Below are 16,266 nucleotides of genomic sequence, written 5' to 3'. Positions count from 1 at the left end.
GAGTCTCTTGACTTGTTTTCAGGAGGGTCCAGCCAACTTTTCCCCGCTAGGAAATGATGATTGCTACGTATTTATCCCAGTGAGAAATCTGTTGAGAAATTTTATAATTTGACCCCTTTGAATGCCGGCACTCATTCTTGCGAATAATGTCAAGGATTTTTGTTAACGTCCACTCTGAAGTCGATGGCACTTATTTTTATGGTTAATGCACACCGTAATAATAACGAGGGCGGCCGACGGATTCGAACCGTGAAACTCTGTAACGAGTGGCGAATGTGCTACCCGCTGGGTCATGTGTTAAGATTTCCTGGTTTTATGATCGTCAGCGAAGCATTGTTGCTATCTTTTTCACTCATCCACAGCCACGATCTATCCACTGCTGAATTAAGGCCTTTCCAAGCCATGGCTATCTCTCATGGTCTTGCAAAGCAGCAAACCATGGTATAACTGTAGACACCATCAAAGAAGCGGGACCAGATATTGGAACAAAATTATTAAACCTATTTATATGTTAGATTTTAAATAAAAAACTAATGAATATAATTTACCATTGTGCTTGGCCTTTGTAGACTGAAAGAAGTACTTGATGCAATGAAAATGTATAGTCATTTAAGTTATCTCGAATCAAGGCCTACATTAAATATATGAAATGTTTGGAAATCAAAACAATTTACAAAAAATTAACAACCTACACTGATATTTTCATGAAGGAAGTAACAAAATTCATACTGGAAGGTGAGTCAAACAAGGCTATTCACAAATCCACTCGCATATATTTTCTGAAAATTCGATTGGATAAATTGTAGAAAAATATTAGCCATCTCAGATTCCCTAATGACATCGTCATTATAACAACCAAAAGTAAAGTAATGCAGGAAATGATTGAAGAAATACCAAAGAAGGCTGCAAAGTGGGGCTAAAGATAAATGAGCAAAACAAAAGCCATGAAAAAAGTTCACCGAACAGGAGGAAATAATCATTGAATCAAAGTCGCCGTTTAAACTGGAGAAATATTAAGAGGGAGACGTCTGGGAAATCTAAGTGTGTATCCAGGGCAATTATTGAAGGTGAAAAGGGATCAAAATAATGAACTAGAGATGAGTGTCTATACAAAATTATAATCTGTGCATATTGCCTGGCATAACACTTGTATCACAAAGAACATGGAAAAGTGCAAAATCCATGAATTTCTCTGCTAGATTGTTTCGTGTAGGATGACTGAAACTGCTTTTTTTATTCTCAAAGCTGGAATTTAGCCAAGTGTTACATTAAATGTTATTTGGGTGCATTCAATAGGTGACTGAGCTGAGACCACCAACTCATTCCACTCCAAAACCCAGTTTAACTCTGGGTGGTTGCTTGGATTCAAATCCAGGATTTCGGCAGTTCTGGTTCCATGCTCTCACTTCTCAGCCACCTCGCTCCCCTCAATTTAAATGTGTTGTTGGGTGTTTTTTCGGCAGTACACATTAATTTAGGAGGGTGTTAACCTGCATGAACGTCTCATAAAAATGCACAAGGTGACGTGTAGGTGGCGTAAACTAGACTTTCATATTGTATATGTGTGGCAACAGTAAAGGCATAATCATCCTCTTGCACTGATTATAGCCAACCCGAGCCCATTAAAATCGAGCTGTGAGTGTATTTGCTGTTGAGCCCATGAACAAATTCCAAAAAAATACGCCTTTACGTTGCCCAACTCCCATGTCCGTAAGTGCCGACTGGTGTTTCTACGGCGTGGGCGAGTGAGTTAATAATTCATTATGCACTTGGGGCAAGCACGAGGACAGGTGCAGTGGGGGGGGGGGGGGCTGCCGTATACAGATGTCAACCTTGGCCCCTTGTGATCCGGCGCAGGACCTGAACGGTGCGGTTGTGTCCATGGAGACTGGCACCCCGTCCTCGGAAGACATCATGCTGCTCAAGAAAAGCATGGAGACCGAGGCGGTGCAGGTGCAGGTGTGCAGCGTTCTGGCAAAAAGCCCCCTTATGGGCGCACTGTCTGGCACAGTCGGTCCTAAAGGGCCATGCACGACCAGCCCCCTCCCGCACCCTTTGTAATCGCGTTAGGTGCTTCCGCAAGCAGTGCAGTGGTTAATGCGTCAATTTCGTACATCTGTGCCATTGACTCATGCAGATAAATGAAAGCCAGCCCCCCTCCCCCCTACCTCCCATGTTTATAAATGTTTAATTTAACAAATGCTTGTATGTGTGTTTAAAATGTGAACCAAAGTTGTATGCCTAATAAAATATTTTATCTTGCGAAGTTACATTTATGCCCAGTTGTCCTTCTCTAATCCATTTCACGCGTTAGGATATGACATCCTGATTAAAAGTTAAAAGGATTCCCCTTTAATGACCGTATCTCCCTGTACTCACGTTGTGTGTGCTGGCGATGTGCAGAACTCGAAAGGCGATGGGAAGAAGGTGCTTCTGCGGAGGAAGTCTGAACTTCCCCAGGACATGTCAACCATGCGGGCATTGGAGGTGCACAGGCGTGCCGAGGAATACCTGTCCACCTCACCCGAGGCCATGTGATCTGCTCCCTTTCTCCCACTCCCAGCGCCTCTGGCTGCCAGCACTCCTCTTCCTCGCAGCCCTGAGGGGCCAAATTCTGACCAGCGATCGTTGGGGTTTCGTCTCCACGCTCAATGAAGAACTCGCCGAAAGTGTCATTTTATTTCCCCCCCCACCACCTACCGCCCCACCCACACTCGCCTGCCCACGGCCGGCTGCCCTGGAGAAAGGTGGTCACCCTGCGGGTCCTAAGGGAGGTAACAGCACTTCGGTGTTCCAAATGGGGGACTTTTGCGGTGACATCTTTCTCCACACTGGAAGGCGTCATCCTGTTTATACCGAAACAGATTGCACTCGAATTTTGAAAACTGAAGCTCTTTTGGACGTGTGCTGAGGGGACCCGGGCGGTGCTAGAGGGAACGACAAAGAAGGGCCTACAAGAAAGACTTTTAAAAGCCCCCCCACCCACGATCCTTGTAAGTGGCAGTGACACACTTTTGCCGAAAGCGGATAACGTTATCCGGCAAGCCCAAATTTAACACGAAGGCATTGTAATGCGGTCATGCTGCTCCACAGCTGTATGAATTGCTTTTACTGTGAACTCCCCTCACTTTGCTGGTGGAGTTTTCCCCATATGTACAGTTTGTAGGTGATAATTCCTTTGCTCCCCCCCCCCCCCCCCATTTCAACCCCACCATCCCTCCCCCCACCACCCACCTTGAAAGCCGAGCTCTTGCAAGCTTGAATAATTCACAACTCGCAAACTTGAACCCTGGCGTTTTGTCGCTACCACTGGCTGTGCGCGCCTTTGGCCACAGCTCTTTTAGACCGCGTCTCGGCCATGCATTCTTTAATCAAAACCCCTTTTTAATTAAAAAAATAACCCGTTGAAGACTGGCTCCATTTTTAGTATTGATTATTGAAAAGCAGTACATGCGTGCAAAGGAAACTGTTATTTTATCTTAACAGTAATATCAAAGGTTCCTTGCCAACCTAAACGGTTATTGCGAGGCAAGCGAGTTAGTTCAGGCGAGCGGTGACGTACATTTGCAAGAGTTTGAGCGTGACGACTCATTCGTGCCCTAATTTCAGTTGCAGAATCCTTGTGTAAATGTTATGTTTTTAATTTCTTGTTTTACACTTAGTTAACTTGCATTCTATTGTTTACTGCGGCTGTAGGGTGAAATCACTTGTTAATATCCTATTTTCCTTACTACTATTTACCTTAACCCAACAGTAAACTTTTTTGTAGCTATAATTTTATGCATGGGGGGGGCGGGGGGTGGAGTATTTCTAATCAGGGTCCTTTGGCAGCACAAACTCAAGTATGTACAGTCAGTCGTTTTCATACGCGAAGCTAGGTGACAGGAATACAGTGTCCACGATGCCTGAATACACAATTTGCGGTGCTCAAACAAAAAAGTGCATCGTTGCTGTGCACAGTTTCTGTTTTACATGGCACGCTCGCCTGTCCACAGTCCACGCTTTGTCCAGGTGATGTGGCCGACGTATCTTGAGGCGACAATGGATCGTGGGCAAACACGCCCACCCTCAATCATCATTCGGTGCCAAGGATATGGTCTCTCTGCTATGGAGAGCAGTGTCCATAACCAGTGTTGATTGCTCAGATTTGTGTCTCGGCTTCAGTGCTTAAGGACCTTTGCATGCCTCCGATGTCCAGCATACTTCGTGACACGTGCTTGCCAGTCAGCAGGTGTCGGTGGTTGTCGAATAGTATCCGACCTAAGTAAAAAAAAATTCTGCTGCAGCATTGTGGGAAAACCCACAACTGCTCTACGTATCAACTGGAGTCCCCGCAGTAGTGGGATCCGTTTTTTGCCCTGAAAGGTTGGAAATGTGGCCACCGTTATAATTCGTGGCAGAATAGCAGCATGACAACTGCTTTCCACTTTCACCCTTGTTATGGCTTATAGGCAGACGCACAACAATATGGACACGTTACTCGACTGCCATGAAGTGGGTCAAGTGATACGAACCGAGAGCCATCTTCACCAACTGGGGTCTCTTGAGGCGGAAGTAGCACGACAAAGGATTGAAATACAAGCAGGGCCTCATTTCTAGCTCATTTAAGATCGCTGGTACACCAAATTGGTATGCGACTTTCCAGCCACAGCCATAGAGATCTACTGGATGTGATGTGCCGGTTGGACAAATATTTAACGGGTCGCTGACCAGAGGACATCCGGCTGAAATTAAGCCCTGCATGAATGGCACTGGAGTCGACTGTCATTGCCTGCAAAAGACGTGGGTTTTGTATTAAGAGGCCAGCCATCCATTGAGTTAATGAATCTGATGGCCACAGCACAGTTTGCAGACTGATCCTATGGTGAGAGTTGGTCATCGATGTCTGGAGTCCCATTTTACAACAGTTGGCCTGATATGGGCACGCTCCAAACTGCCGGGCTTTGCTTAACTTTCTTTTCAGAGCATAAAGCACCACCGCCACCAATAGTTTAGGGGGGATTAAAGGCAAGCGTTTATAGGTCCTCAAAGATTCCACTCGCACTAGCCTAGCAACTTCACAGTGCACCGGCAGAACCCTTTGCAGCATCGTGTTTGCCGCAGCGCGCTAGTTTGTCCTCTTGCTGCAGTTACCGCGAATCATCCGTGATGTGCCACGCAAATAAACGCTCTTGAAATAGTTATGCAAAGTGTTTATTCCTTTAACAGAATAACGAAAAGTAGGTTGGTTTGTTTTTTCTGCTGCTTCGTTGTACCTTGAGTAATGTGTGTAAAGTGTCTAATGGGGGTGGAGGATAATTCAGAGCATACACAACTTTATTCGCTCGCTCGCTTGTCTGCTTCCACACATTTGCTTGGCCTGAGAAAAAGCAATTCGCTGTGATATACGTATAAACAGTATATTTTTTTTTGCACATACTATCGCGATGTTGTGTTGTAATATACCGCTCACTTTACAAGGTCACATTTCTGGTGGCAGTCATTCGGGCTTGTGTGTTCATGTTATAAACTAACCAAGGATAAGAGTGGCCACTCGTGTGTGAAATTGTCGTCAGCGCTGCCGTACTTAAACCAGATGCTGCAGATGCCGTTCACGAAAATAAAATAAAAAATACTAGTTTGAAACTTCATTCGATTGTAGGCCCCAAATCTGCAGTCCTACGTTGTACTGTACATATATTGTACCCAGGTGTGCTTTTAATTGAGCACATGAACGTACATGACATAAGACGCTTTCCGATTTTGTACAGATCGTCATTACATTTACAGAATAAACTTACATAAAAAAAACTCACGTATTATTGTATACCTACTATGGCCGTCTGCTCATGTGGCATTTATAAGGTCTACCTTGCAGTAATGTAATTAAATTTCTACCATGTATATCAATGCCACCTATGACAATCACCCACAATGTACCCGATCTCGGAAGCCAAGCAGACTTGAGCAGGATAGTGATAAATAGGTGGTCATACCAGCTTGTTAAAGACTTTGGGGCTACATGCAGCAAGATCCACACTTCTGCACTGATTCCCCCGTTTGGTCCCTGCCTTCAAACCACACTGATCAGAATGGTGAAGTATGGTCAGATAATCATACCAGTATGCAGAGGCCCTCGTACTAGTCGATTATTGAATGCAACTGTTGAGGGTGCCGATGATTTCCTAGAGCGGTGTTTTTCATTGCAATTCCCGTGGGCCACTGGTGGCCCCTGATGGCCTTTAGTGTGGCCTCTAACGTGCAGCCCCCGACAGTACACAAATGAGAATTTTTCATCGTGCTGTCAAATCCCAATGGTTTCAAATATGTGGGGACCATCACACTAATGATGTGTTATCAGTGAACGTAGCCCCCCCCCCTCTGGAAATTAGAGAAAAACACTGGCCTAGAGCATGAAGATTGGGTCTGGGACGTGACCACCTTCCTCCACCAACTCGTGTTCCACGGCGGCCTCGATCTGCATGCACACCCACTGCGTCCACGGATCATCCACGGGCGCTCCCTGCGGGAAGGTCATTCCACTTTGTAATATTATACAGTAATTACCGGTGGTCGATATTCATTAAGGAGTTACAGCCAAAGAAGAGGAACATGCCAAAAGAGAACTTGCATCGCGCAAATGGAGCGATTACATCGGCTCGTGCGCACGTGGCGAGATGCGTTGTGACATTTAACATCGCTCGCGGTCCTGTAACGGCTTGGGGAGGGGCCCTTCATTCAGTCGTAAATAGATCATGGCTGCTGATGGAGACTCGTCTTGCCAATTATTTGTCCAAGAAAGCATCACCGAGTTTATTCAGGAGGTTGCTGCATCTAGTTGTTTGACCTATCCCATTCAAACGTGTTTTGGCTTCATGTGGACGAAAACCCAGATATCTGGGAGAAAGCTCACCACACAAAACCAGGTGGTGGCAACTCAAAACCTTGACACAGATGGGATCTTAATCCGAATGTTGTACTGCCATCACTGAGCGAAGTCAACCCTTGCAGCCGCAACAACCCTCATTAAGATGTTCAGCAGTGTGTATGAAGCCACAGCCTGCTGATGAGACAGGCGACCCGAAACCCCATACACAGCTTACCCGCATATACCAATGCTCCTGCGTGAATAGCATTCGTCCAAAAAGGCAAATAGGCTGATGGACTCACGTGTGTTTTTACTTGTATGGTCGAGACGCAAGTTTGAATTTTATCAGTAAGGTTCGCCTCCATTAGGCAGTGGCTTTCGACCGCATTTGTGTCACAAGGACCATGAGATACCCCACCCAAGCGGGAGGATAAATAAGGGACTCAAAAAGCTCCGCGATTCAAATCCATTTGATAAACGCTGCCCTCTCCTGGTAGCTCACCTGAAGTGGCATAACTTTTAAAACGTAAAAATACATCACATTTAATGGCCACGATGACGAATCATGCTAATTACGCAGGAAAGTCACATTCAGTCTCGAGATTACTTATCAGGAGGGTTCTGGTGCGTTGGGACGTTTTGCAAATCGCATTAAGTTTGGCTTCACGTGTAAGGAATACTGGGAGAAAACAATGCGTAACACGAGGGTAACGTGTGGGGTTTGTATCTGCACAGGCATCTCGCATCCTCGGGAGTCGAGCCGATTTGGGACTGGACAAATCTGCGTGATCCACAAACCCCTTTTCCCTCAATAAAAAATCAAACCGTATGATCACGCGTGTGTGTGTGTGTGCCATGATGATAATCGGCGGCGATTCCGCGTCCGCTCGACGTTGCAGAGGATTTACGTTTCGATTCCAGCGAACGTCCCGATAATGATACCTCTGGAGTATCAACTACAATAGGTTAAATGCATTTTTCAATACGCAGTCTGCTTCACAGTCCGCATCCAAGATCCCCCGTGGCGTCATTCGCAAGCGTGAAGACATTGTGCGTGCCGACGTTATGCTCCAAATGTGTTACTTTAAAAAGTATCCGCGATTGAAATCATATGGCAATCATCACCCCCACAGACTGCAACAACGTGGTAGGACCCGCCTGAAAAAGAATTGATTATTGGGTAAACAAACGTTATGGCAAAACATAATTTCGAGGATGAGTATGATTAACTGTTAGGGATGACCAATTGATGGCGAGGTTCAATCGTCAATGCAGCTGATGAAGAATACGAGTCCGATCTCATCAGATCAGGGAGCTAAGCAGGTTTCAATCAGGATAGGGCTTGTACGGACGACCACTACTACGCACAAACAGGTGTTATATGCTGCTGCGCGGCTGCGTAAACAATCGTTCTGTACTTCAATGCATCCACGTACATGCTGCCCGCCTTTTACCCCGCACCGACCAGTGTGGTGAAGTATGGTCAAACAACCCCCACGCCCCGCGCGGCGCGGAGAAGCGCTCATCCAACAGTTTATTGATGACCGATTGACGTTAGTCGTGTGGCGTGTCGATCAAAATATTTAATTCATTTTCTCACCGCTCCCACCGATTTCTTGCGCCGTCTCGTCGCGGCGCCTCGGGGTCTCCGCGGAGGAGAGCTCCAATAAACTTCTGCTCCCCCCCGGTTCCTCGCTGCCTGCCGGCCCGACCGCCTCGGCTGCGAGAGCTCTTGGGTCACGGGCCCGCGGGCACGGCCTTTGAAATCTCCACGGGAGTCCCACGTCCCGTGCCCGAGATCCGCCGTCGCCTTCGTCTCCTCCTCCATCCCCGATGGTCGCGTTGCGCTGCTGCGCGAGGCGATGGTGGAGCCGTGCCCGGAGGTGAACTCGGCCGCGGGTGCTTTGGAGAAGGCTCGAGGTGGCGCGTCGGCGGGTGGCGAGCTGCGCGTTTCGACGGAAGAGACGCTGAAGTCGTCGTTGAAAAAAATGTCAGGGTCATTGTTGACGTTGCCGTTGTCGCACTCGCCGGAATGAACGCTATGATTTCCACCACCACCATCGTCACCACCTTCACCATTGCGATTTCTTTCAAACTCTGCAACATTTCTGTTTTTGTCAGCAAAATCAATGTCGTCACCATCACCACCGTCAACATCATTACCACGAACATAGACACCGTCTTCTTCATCACCACCGCCACTTCTGCCATCATCATCACCACCGTCACCATCAACAACATCGCATTTTCCTTGGAACTTGAACGGCGGCACGACACGTCTCCCGAATCCGTCTTCTTCCAAGGGGGCCTCCTTGGCTCGTTCCAAAGGCGGAGGAGACTGCAGCGAGCCTCCACGAGCCAAACGGACACCTCCCTTCACCACGGCGCCTGTTGTGTGCCCGTGCGCTCGAGTTGCAACGCTGTGGTCCGCCGTCAAATCCCCGTGCTCCAGGATCTCAACCACGGGCGACAGAGGCTTTGGAGAGCCCACCCAGAATCGGCCCGCCCTGGGAGACGCGTCGGAGCGAGAGTTCTCCAAACACCTGGCCATTGCGTCGTCGTTGTTGTTGTTGTTCGCGGAAAGTAATTTAAAAGTTCGTGAATTAAATCACTAAACGACAAGCCTCTTTTTCACGGACTTAAGTCAATGCTTGTGAATCCAAATGTAATGTGATACGCATGAACGGTCGTTATTAAGCTAAACTACTGAAGTATGGGGCATATAACAGTCTGTGCTAATAAGTAAGAAAAATAAATAATCTTTATCTTGTTTTTGAATCCCGAAACATTTTTGATCGGAGATTGAATTGAGTCAGCCTGAAGCACTGCATTAATTTAAACACCGCGCAAAATACTTGAAAAAAATACATTGAGCCACGACATTCTCTTCCCGATAATGTGCGGCACTGAAGCCGACGTGAAACAGGCAAAGCCCTCAACCTCTGTAGATTTTATGAACATTCAAGATTTTACCGTCTCAGATTCTCAAACCCCGCCCATTGATCTTCTCCAGTCAAAATGGGACGTAATTGGTAACATCGCACTTGAATTCACATTGATATCACTGCACATGAAGCAAGTGTTGTGACTCGTATCTGCAACAACTGGGCAAAAATCAAGGCAGGTGAGCTCATTAAACTTCAACGAGTAATTAAATACGTTATTGAAGATTAGAAAATACACTAATTAGAGAAAAGTGGACAAACACTGATGTCACCACGTGCCTGTTATCCCAGAGCTTGAGCAGGTGTGTTGCCAATCAGACAGCGTTGATTGATGATCGTGTCACAAGTGCAGAACAATTTAAATTGTCTTTAAACGGGGAGTAAATTAATAAAAGTGGAATTTTGGAAAACCTGTAATCGAACGTAAGGTGTCTTCCATGCCAGGAAGGAATTCTTGCTCGAGTGGATTCTGGTGTTTAATGGAAAGTGAAGCCTAACGCATACAGTGGGCTGTGTGATGTTACACTTCTAATGCAGCATGCAATAGCTCTGTTAATTAACACCAAGGAAAGCTATTTGAGCAACAAATGCAGTTAGTTGTGTGTCGTCGGCGTAGTCGGGAGTCTGTGACGTCACGTGACACTCGTAGTAAGGTGTCATTGTAACGTCACTGCAGTTTGGCTTGTGACGTCACATCCTGCTGGTGATGCGTGGAGTGATTTCTCACAGTTGCTCTTCGGATACCTTGGAAAGCAGACGTGTCTTCACTTGCTCTCTGGCGTTCGCAAGATAACATTTTAGGAAAAGTTTAGGTGCTCTGGCACATTGGTGACATGGCCACCATGAAGAGAGGTGTAAAGAAATTTTTCAGAAAGTTTTTCAAAAGAATATGCTGCTGCTGTTGCCGAAGCAGTTCTGATGATGAGGACAACTCTGCTGGGACCTCACTGGGCAGTCCTCTTCCGAGTCTGGTGGGCAGTCGTCGCAGCTCCAGTGAGAGCGTTTTTCAGAGCTGCAATTCCAATTTAACGTCAACGAGTGAGGAGGCATCAATCGATGAACACAAGGAAAATGATCTGACTAAGGTAAGGACAGTAAGATCTGCAGAGAGGGAGATAAATCACAGCGGGTGACTGGGCACATCTAACAGAGTCTGTGCTAATAACTTTTTTTTTTGGAGAGCGAAACATCAGTTCAGAGGTTGATTTGGTTTACCTATATATGGACAGGGTAAGCCTGAAGCACTACATTAATTTAAAACAGGCTCACGTTGTGGAAAGTGATCATCTTCCCACAGAGTGTGACCCGAAAGCCGACATAAAGCAGGCTCACCTTGTTGAAAGTGATCATCTTCCCACAGAGTGTGACCCGAAAGCCGACATAAAGCAGGCTCACCTTGTTGAAAGTGATCATCTTCCCACAGAGTGTGACCCGAAAGCCGACATAAAGCAGGCTCACCTTGTTGAAAGTGATCATCTTCCCACAGAGTGTGACCCGAAAGCCGACATAAAGCAGGCTCACGTTGTTGAAAGTGATCATATTCCCACAGAGTGTGACACTAAAGCCGACATAAAGCAGGCTCGCGTTGCAGTCGAAACGTCGTGAGAATTTTTATTGTTTTATATTTTTATTATTTTATTATTTCTCTTCTACGTGACTTTACCGAAAGAACCAAGAATATGAATCCCTGAAGTCACGAAAGCTTTAAATCAAAATTCAGGCTCACGTTGTTGAAAGCTTCAACAACAGTTTGAGTCAGGAAGCTGCAACACCAGTTTAAAGTCATGATGTATGTTGAACTTCTTTCGCACCGTACCTAGGCCAACGTGCTGATCGGAGATGCGGGGAAGGACGGTGAGGAGATATCATCTGATGAAAGCAATGCAGATCATCTCACTAAGGTAAAGGCTGTAGGAGCAGCAAAGAGGGAGGATAGATCACAGCAGGTGATTTGGCACATCGAACAGAGTCTGTGCTAATAACTAGAAACATCCAATAACAAGTATTTTCGTTTTTTTGGAGAACTAAACATTCCAGTTAGGAGGTAGATTTGTCTCACCTATATATGGACAGGGTAAAGCCTGAAGCACGACATTCATTTAACTCGCACTCACTACCCACAAAACTACGTTGAGTAAACGAGTGTGACCCTAAAGCCGACATAAAGCAGGCTCACGTTGTTGAAAGTTTCAACAACAGTTTGAGTCAGAAAAGTGAGGAGACATCATCATCTGATGGACAGAAGGCACATTTGTTAAATAAGATTTTAAAAAGGCAGCCCTCTTTCGAATCTTTTGAAAGCTGCAACACCAGCTTAAAGTCATGATGTATGTTGAACTTCTTTCGCACCGTGCCTAGGCAAACATGCTGCTCGGAGGTGCGTGGAAGGTTGGTGAGGATTCATCATCTGATGAAAGCAATTCAGATGATATGACTCAGGTAAGGGAGGCTGTAGGAGCAGCAAAGAGGGAGGATATATAACAGCAGGTGATTTGGCAAAATGTAATTATGAATGCTTTCGCGACCATAATCATCCATGATACCGTTTTTCCCTTATTTTTTCCTCTTTTTTATTTTGAGTTAAATAGCATAAATATATAAATGTGCGTTAAACCCGCCACCACCCGACAGCCAATTAGTAAGGGTTGTTACGTAAACAGAACATGCCAATTAGTCACTAGTACAGCACACCGGTGCGTTGGAGAGCCAAGCCACAACATTTACAATCTGAGTACAGTATCACGTTTGTGGTGACAACACAAGAGCACACAAGTGTTGTCACCACATCTACGCCTCTATTTAACGAACAAAACAGGTGGACTTCTCCACAGATCTGACTGTCGCCTTATGAAGCTCGTTGTAATTACTGGCGAAACGTCGTACTCAGATTGTAAATGTTGTGGCTTTGCTCTCCAACACACCGGTGTGCTGCACTAGTAACGAATTGGCCACGTTCTGTTTTCATGACAAACCTTACTCGTTGTCAGTGTTGGGTGGTGGCTGGTTTAACGACACATTAATATATTTACGCGAACTAACAAGAAAAAAAACCTGTATTATAGATCAGTATTGATAAAATGTAGGTAAAAATGTATTTAAGTTTACGTTGCAACACTTGCAAAGAAGACCAGTCGACACGTAAAGGTGCAGCCTTGAAATTGTCTGCTCATACGATTGTTCGCGGTTGGGTTTGCACGAGAGGAAACTCTCACCTATCTACGCCCACCAAACACCTTGGAAAATGTGGGAACACCCACACCTGACCCCACAACACACATGGCTTGTCCATCGACTAACTGTGGTCTCCCCATTTTTACTGCTGGGTGAATAAAGGTGGGAAGGATGTATTTCTACTGACATGCCAGGAAATTGAAGCACCAAATTCCGTATGACAACACCAGATTGCTAACCGTTACATGAATAGTACATTAAGCCATTTGAGTAAAAAAAAATCATTATTTCCAATTTCACGCACTGCAAGGATGGGGAGGGTGTATGAAGGGATGTATTCCTGTATGGGTATTTGTGTTCATATGGGTCTGTATTTGCGCTCGAGTGATATCACGTGCATCTTTTTAACGTAACATCTTCAGAATATCACAATGTGAATTTAGACATGTAGTATGTTTTTTCCAACTTCTTTGGACACAAGGATAGATCCTAGGAATCTAAAAACAAAGCAGAGTCTCCATTATTAGATTGGCTTGCCATGTTGTTTCATATTTAGCAACATTGTTCGAAATACGAATCTGCACTTAGCAGTTTGAGTAATGCTGCAGTGTAGTGGCGATGCGTATGCATGACTTAAGGCTGCTTTTACCGTTACCGTAGGAGGAGAAGAAGGCCACGAGTGTTCAATGGACAGAAGGGGACACTGTCTCCAGCATCGTCGTCAAGGATGAGGCATCCACATCGACCCCAGTGGTGTCAGCAGCAAATGACAAGGGGCTGAGGATCCAATACAGCACCGTTCCATCCGCCGTGTTTTGCGTCAGCAAGGCTGGGCTGAACAAACCTAACGCGAGAGGTAAGTGTGTGCCAGCGTGACCCTGTCCCTCTGATTAGTATGGTTGGCTACGCACGGTGTGAAAGAAGTTCAACGTGCACACATACGTACACTTTGATAGCTCGTCACGCTGCTGTGGCTGTCTCGCCATTGCTGTCAATGTAAAACTTACAGGCTGAAGATGCTCTTCAGGCAATTCTGATTACTAGTGCTGAACACTTCAAAGACATTAACACATCTACATCTCGCCAGCTGGTGAAGAGGATTGTTTCTACCTAACAGCACCACAAAAAAATATGCCAGCACGCGTACAGGCTAAGACACGCAATTTTCAAACCATTCCCCTCAGATGTGCTGTGAGTGTCAAGTGTGTGTTTCCATCTTTTAATGTGTGCAGACGAGGACAGCATTCCATCTTCAGAATGCATCACATCTGCGACAGACACCTTGGTTCTCAAGTGGCAGGAGGATCTACATGAGGGTGCTGGGCTTAAGAACCTCGGAAATACGTGTTTCGTGAATGCCAGCCTGCAGGGCCTCACATACACGGCGCCGCTGGCAAACTTTTTGCTTTACGGCGATCACTCATGGACCTGTGAGTTCTCCCAGATATTTTACATTCGAGACGAGCTACAATCGAGTTTTGTGTAGATTACCTGACTGTGCGCAGCTGGGCTATGTGTGCGATTGGTTTGCATTGTCACTGTGTGCCACCCCTGCCCCACTTCACAGGCAAACAAACTGAGTTTTGCATGATGTGTCTGTTGGAGAAACACGTCTTCAACACCTTCATGAATCGGGGCACGGCCATCAATCCCATCGAGATAGTTCGCAATTTCAAATGTAAGTTCCAGCACAATTCCCAAGTGTCTTTGACGTTGAAACTTCAGTCATCTCAAGATCCCCTGAAAGGGCAGTTTGAATCAGTTTTTGTATACAATATCGAATAGAAAATTACTAGTTTTGGTCAGCACTGAGATTACAACTCCAATGCATCGGATGTTCTTCCGGTCTAGCATTCCTCTGTTGATGCTCGTTCTAAACACTGCCAGCCACACCCAGTTCTGTGATTAACCCACAAATCTGTCAACATGCTCTTCCTTTTCTTGCAAGTCAGACTTTGAGTAGAATTGCCATCAGCTTAGGATGACGTGTTTTTACGTGAAAAGGTTTACGTGAAAATATCTGTTAAAGTCCTATGCACCAGATTCCACAATATTTCTCAAGAATCTGGAGCCGGTTTAGTTGTTGGGGGAATTCATAAGCTATATACTAACTGTGCCAGCCACTGTGTGACCACATCATGTGTGACCTCTGTCCATTTTCACACAGACATCGGCGAGGACCTGTGTTTTGGCAGGCAGGAGGATGCACATGTGTTTCTGGGTTACGTGATATATGCTCTGCACCAATCCTGCCTCTTCAACCAAAGGCAGTAAGTAATGCATGCCCCAGTAAACTCCATAAATATTTGCACAATACCAGCACATGGATGCCTGGATTGTTCAGAAAAAATATTTGTCCGTAGGACAACCAGGCTACAGTCTACATGTTAGACTGCCAGTACACTCACCAAGGTTAAGAACCAGGCTACAGTCTACATTATAGACTGCCAGTACACTCACTCCGATTAAGAACCAGGCTGCTGTCTACATTAGTGTGTTTTTGTATTTTTATTATTATTTTTATTTGATATTTTATTATTCATATTTGTATTCACTTTATTTTAATGAAAATGTTTTCTATCTACGTTACATTACCGAAAGAACCAAAGAATATGATTTCCTGCAGTCACGAAAGTTTTAAGTCAAAATTTAGGACAACTACTGTTGACTGCCCCACAACGGGGTACCCAGTACATTGACCTCAGAGGGATGATGAGTAAACTCCCAATCATCATGATTTGAACTGGTAACTTTCCGTTTGTGAGATGCCCACATTATCGCTCAGCCAACTGGATGAATTGTTTATGTTATTTGGAGACTGTGACTTACACTTTTACCGTTAAATTCTTTTTATTTTACCAGGTGAGGCCCACTGAGCTAGATAGCTCTTTTTCAGGAGCGACTTGGCCATACATGATAGCTCAACGAAGTGACTTATCACGTGGAATTTTTATAAACCAAATACTCTAAATGCATGTTTTTTTAATGTGGAGGGAAAAATCGGTGGGCTCGTATACAAAAAATCCACGCGACCACAGGGAGTGAATGCAAACTGCAAATTTACAGGCGTCAGGATTGGGATCAAACCCATGACCTGTATACCAGGCGAGGTAGTTACGATATTGTCACTGCAGCGAGTTAATACTAGGAGCGAAAAATATGTAACTCTTCCGAGTGTTCATCTGGTAAAGACATTGCCTCTGTAGTTACCACGTGGTGTCATTGCGTGTTGTTTTCAGGCTCGGTATTAACATGGAGACCCCTACATTGATCCACCAGATCTTCAGGGGGTACCTGAAATCG

The 16,266-nt window shown here is 45.5% G+C and overlaps 2 protein-coding genes across 4 annotated transcripts in view; one reads left to right on the top strand and one right to left on the bottom strand.

The window, feature by feature from the left end:
• The window catches only part of LOC144943169 (serine/threonine-protein phosphatase 2A 56 kDa regulatory subunit gamma isoform-like), a 32,798-nt gene extending 27,168 nt beyond the window's left edge, over window positions 1-5,630 (top strand). For all 3 annotated transcript variants that reach the window (XM_078870402.1, XM_078870403.1, XM_078870404.1), the window contains 2 exons: window positions 1,858-1,959; window positions 2,404-5,630. In XM_078870402.1, coding sequence (XP_078726528.1) covers window positions 1,858-1,959; window positions 2,404-2,538 — 237 coding nt within the window. In that variant the 3' untranslated portion in view covers window positions 2,539-5,630. The remainder of the gene's footprint in view (window positions 1-1,857; window positions 1,960-2,403) is intronic.
• A 755-nt stretch (window positions 5,631-6,385) lies between these two features.
• LOC144943357 (uncharacterized) lies at window positions 6,386-9,970 on the bottom strand. Its single transcript, XM_078870731.1, has 2 exons — window positions 8,448-9,970; window positions 6,386-6,502 (listed from the first exon to the last, which is right to left on the bottom strand). Exons 1-2 carry the CDS (start codon window positions 9,396-9,398, stop codon window positions 6,386-6,388), a joined length of 1,068 nt encoding a protein of 355 aa, XP_078726857.1. The 5' UTR covers window positions 9,399-9,970.
• Window positions 9,971-16,266: the final 6,296 nt, after the last annotated feature.

The sequence above is a fragment of the Lampetra fluviatilis genome, chromosome 30 (genome assembly GCF_964198595.1).
Source record: "Lampetra fluviatilis chromosome 30, kcLamFluv1.1, whole genome shotgun sequence".
NCBI lineage: Eukaryota > Metazoa > Chordata > Hyperoartia > Petromyzontiformes > Petromyzontidae > Lampetra > Lampetra fluviatilis.
Note: the sequence above shows the minus strand (reverse complement) of the source record. Positions and strands in the feature narration are given on the sequence as shown.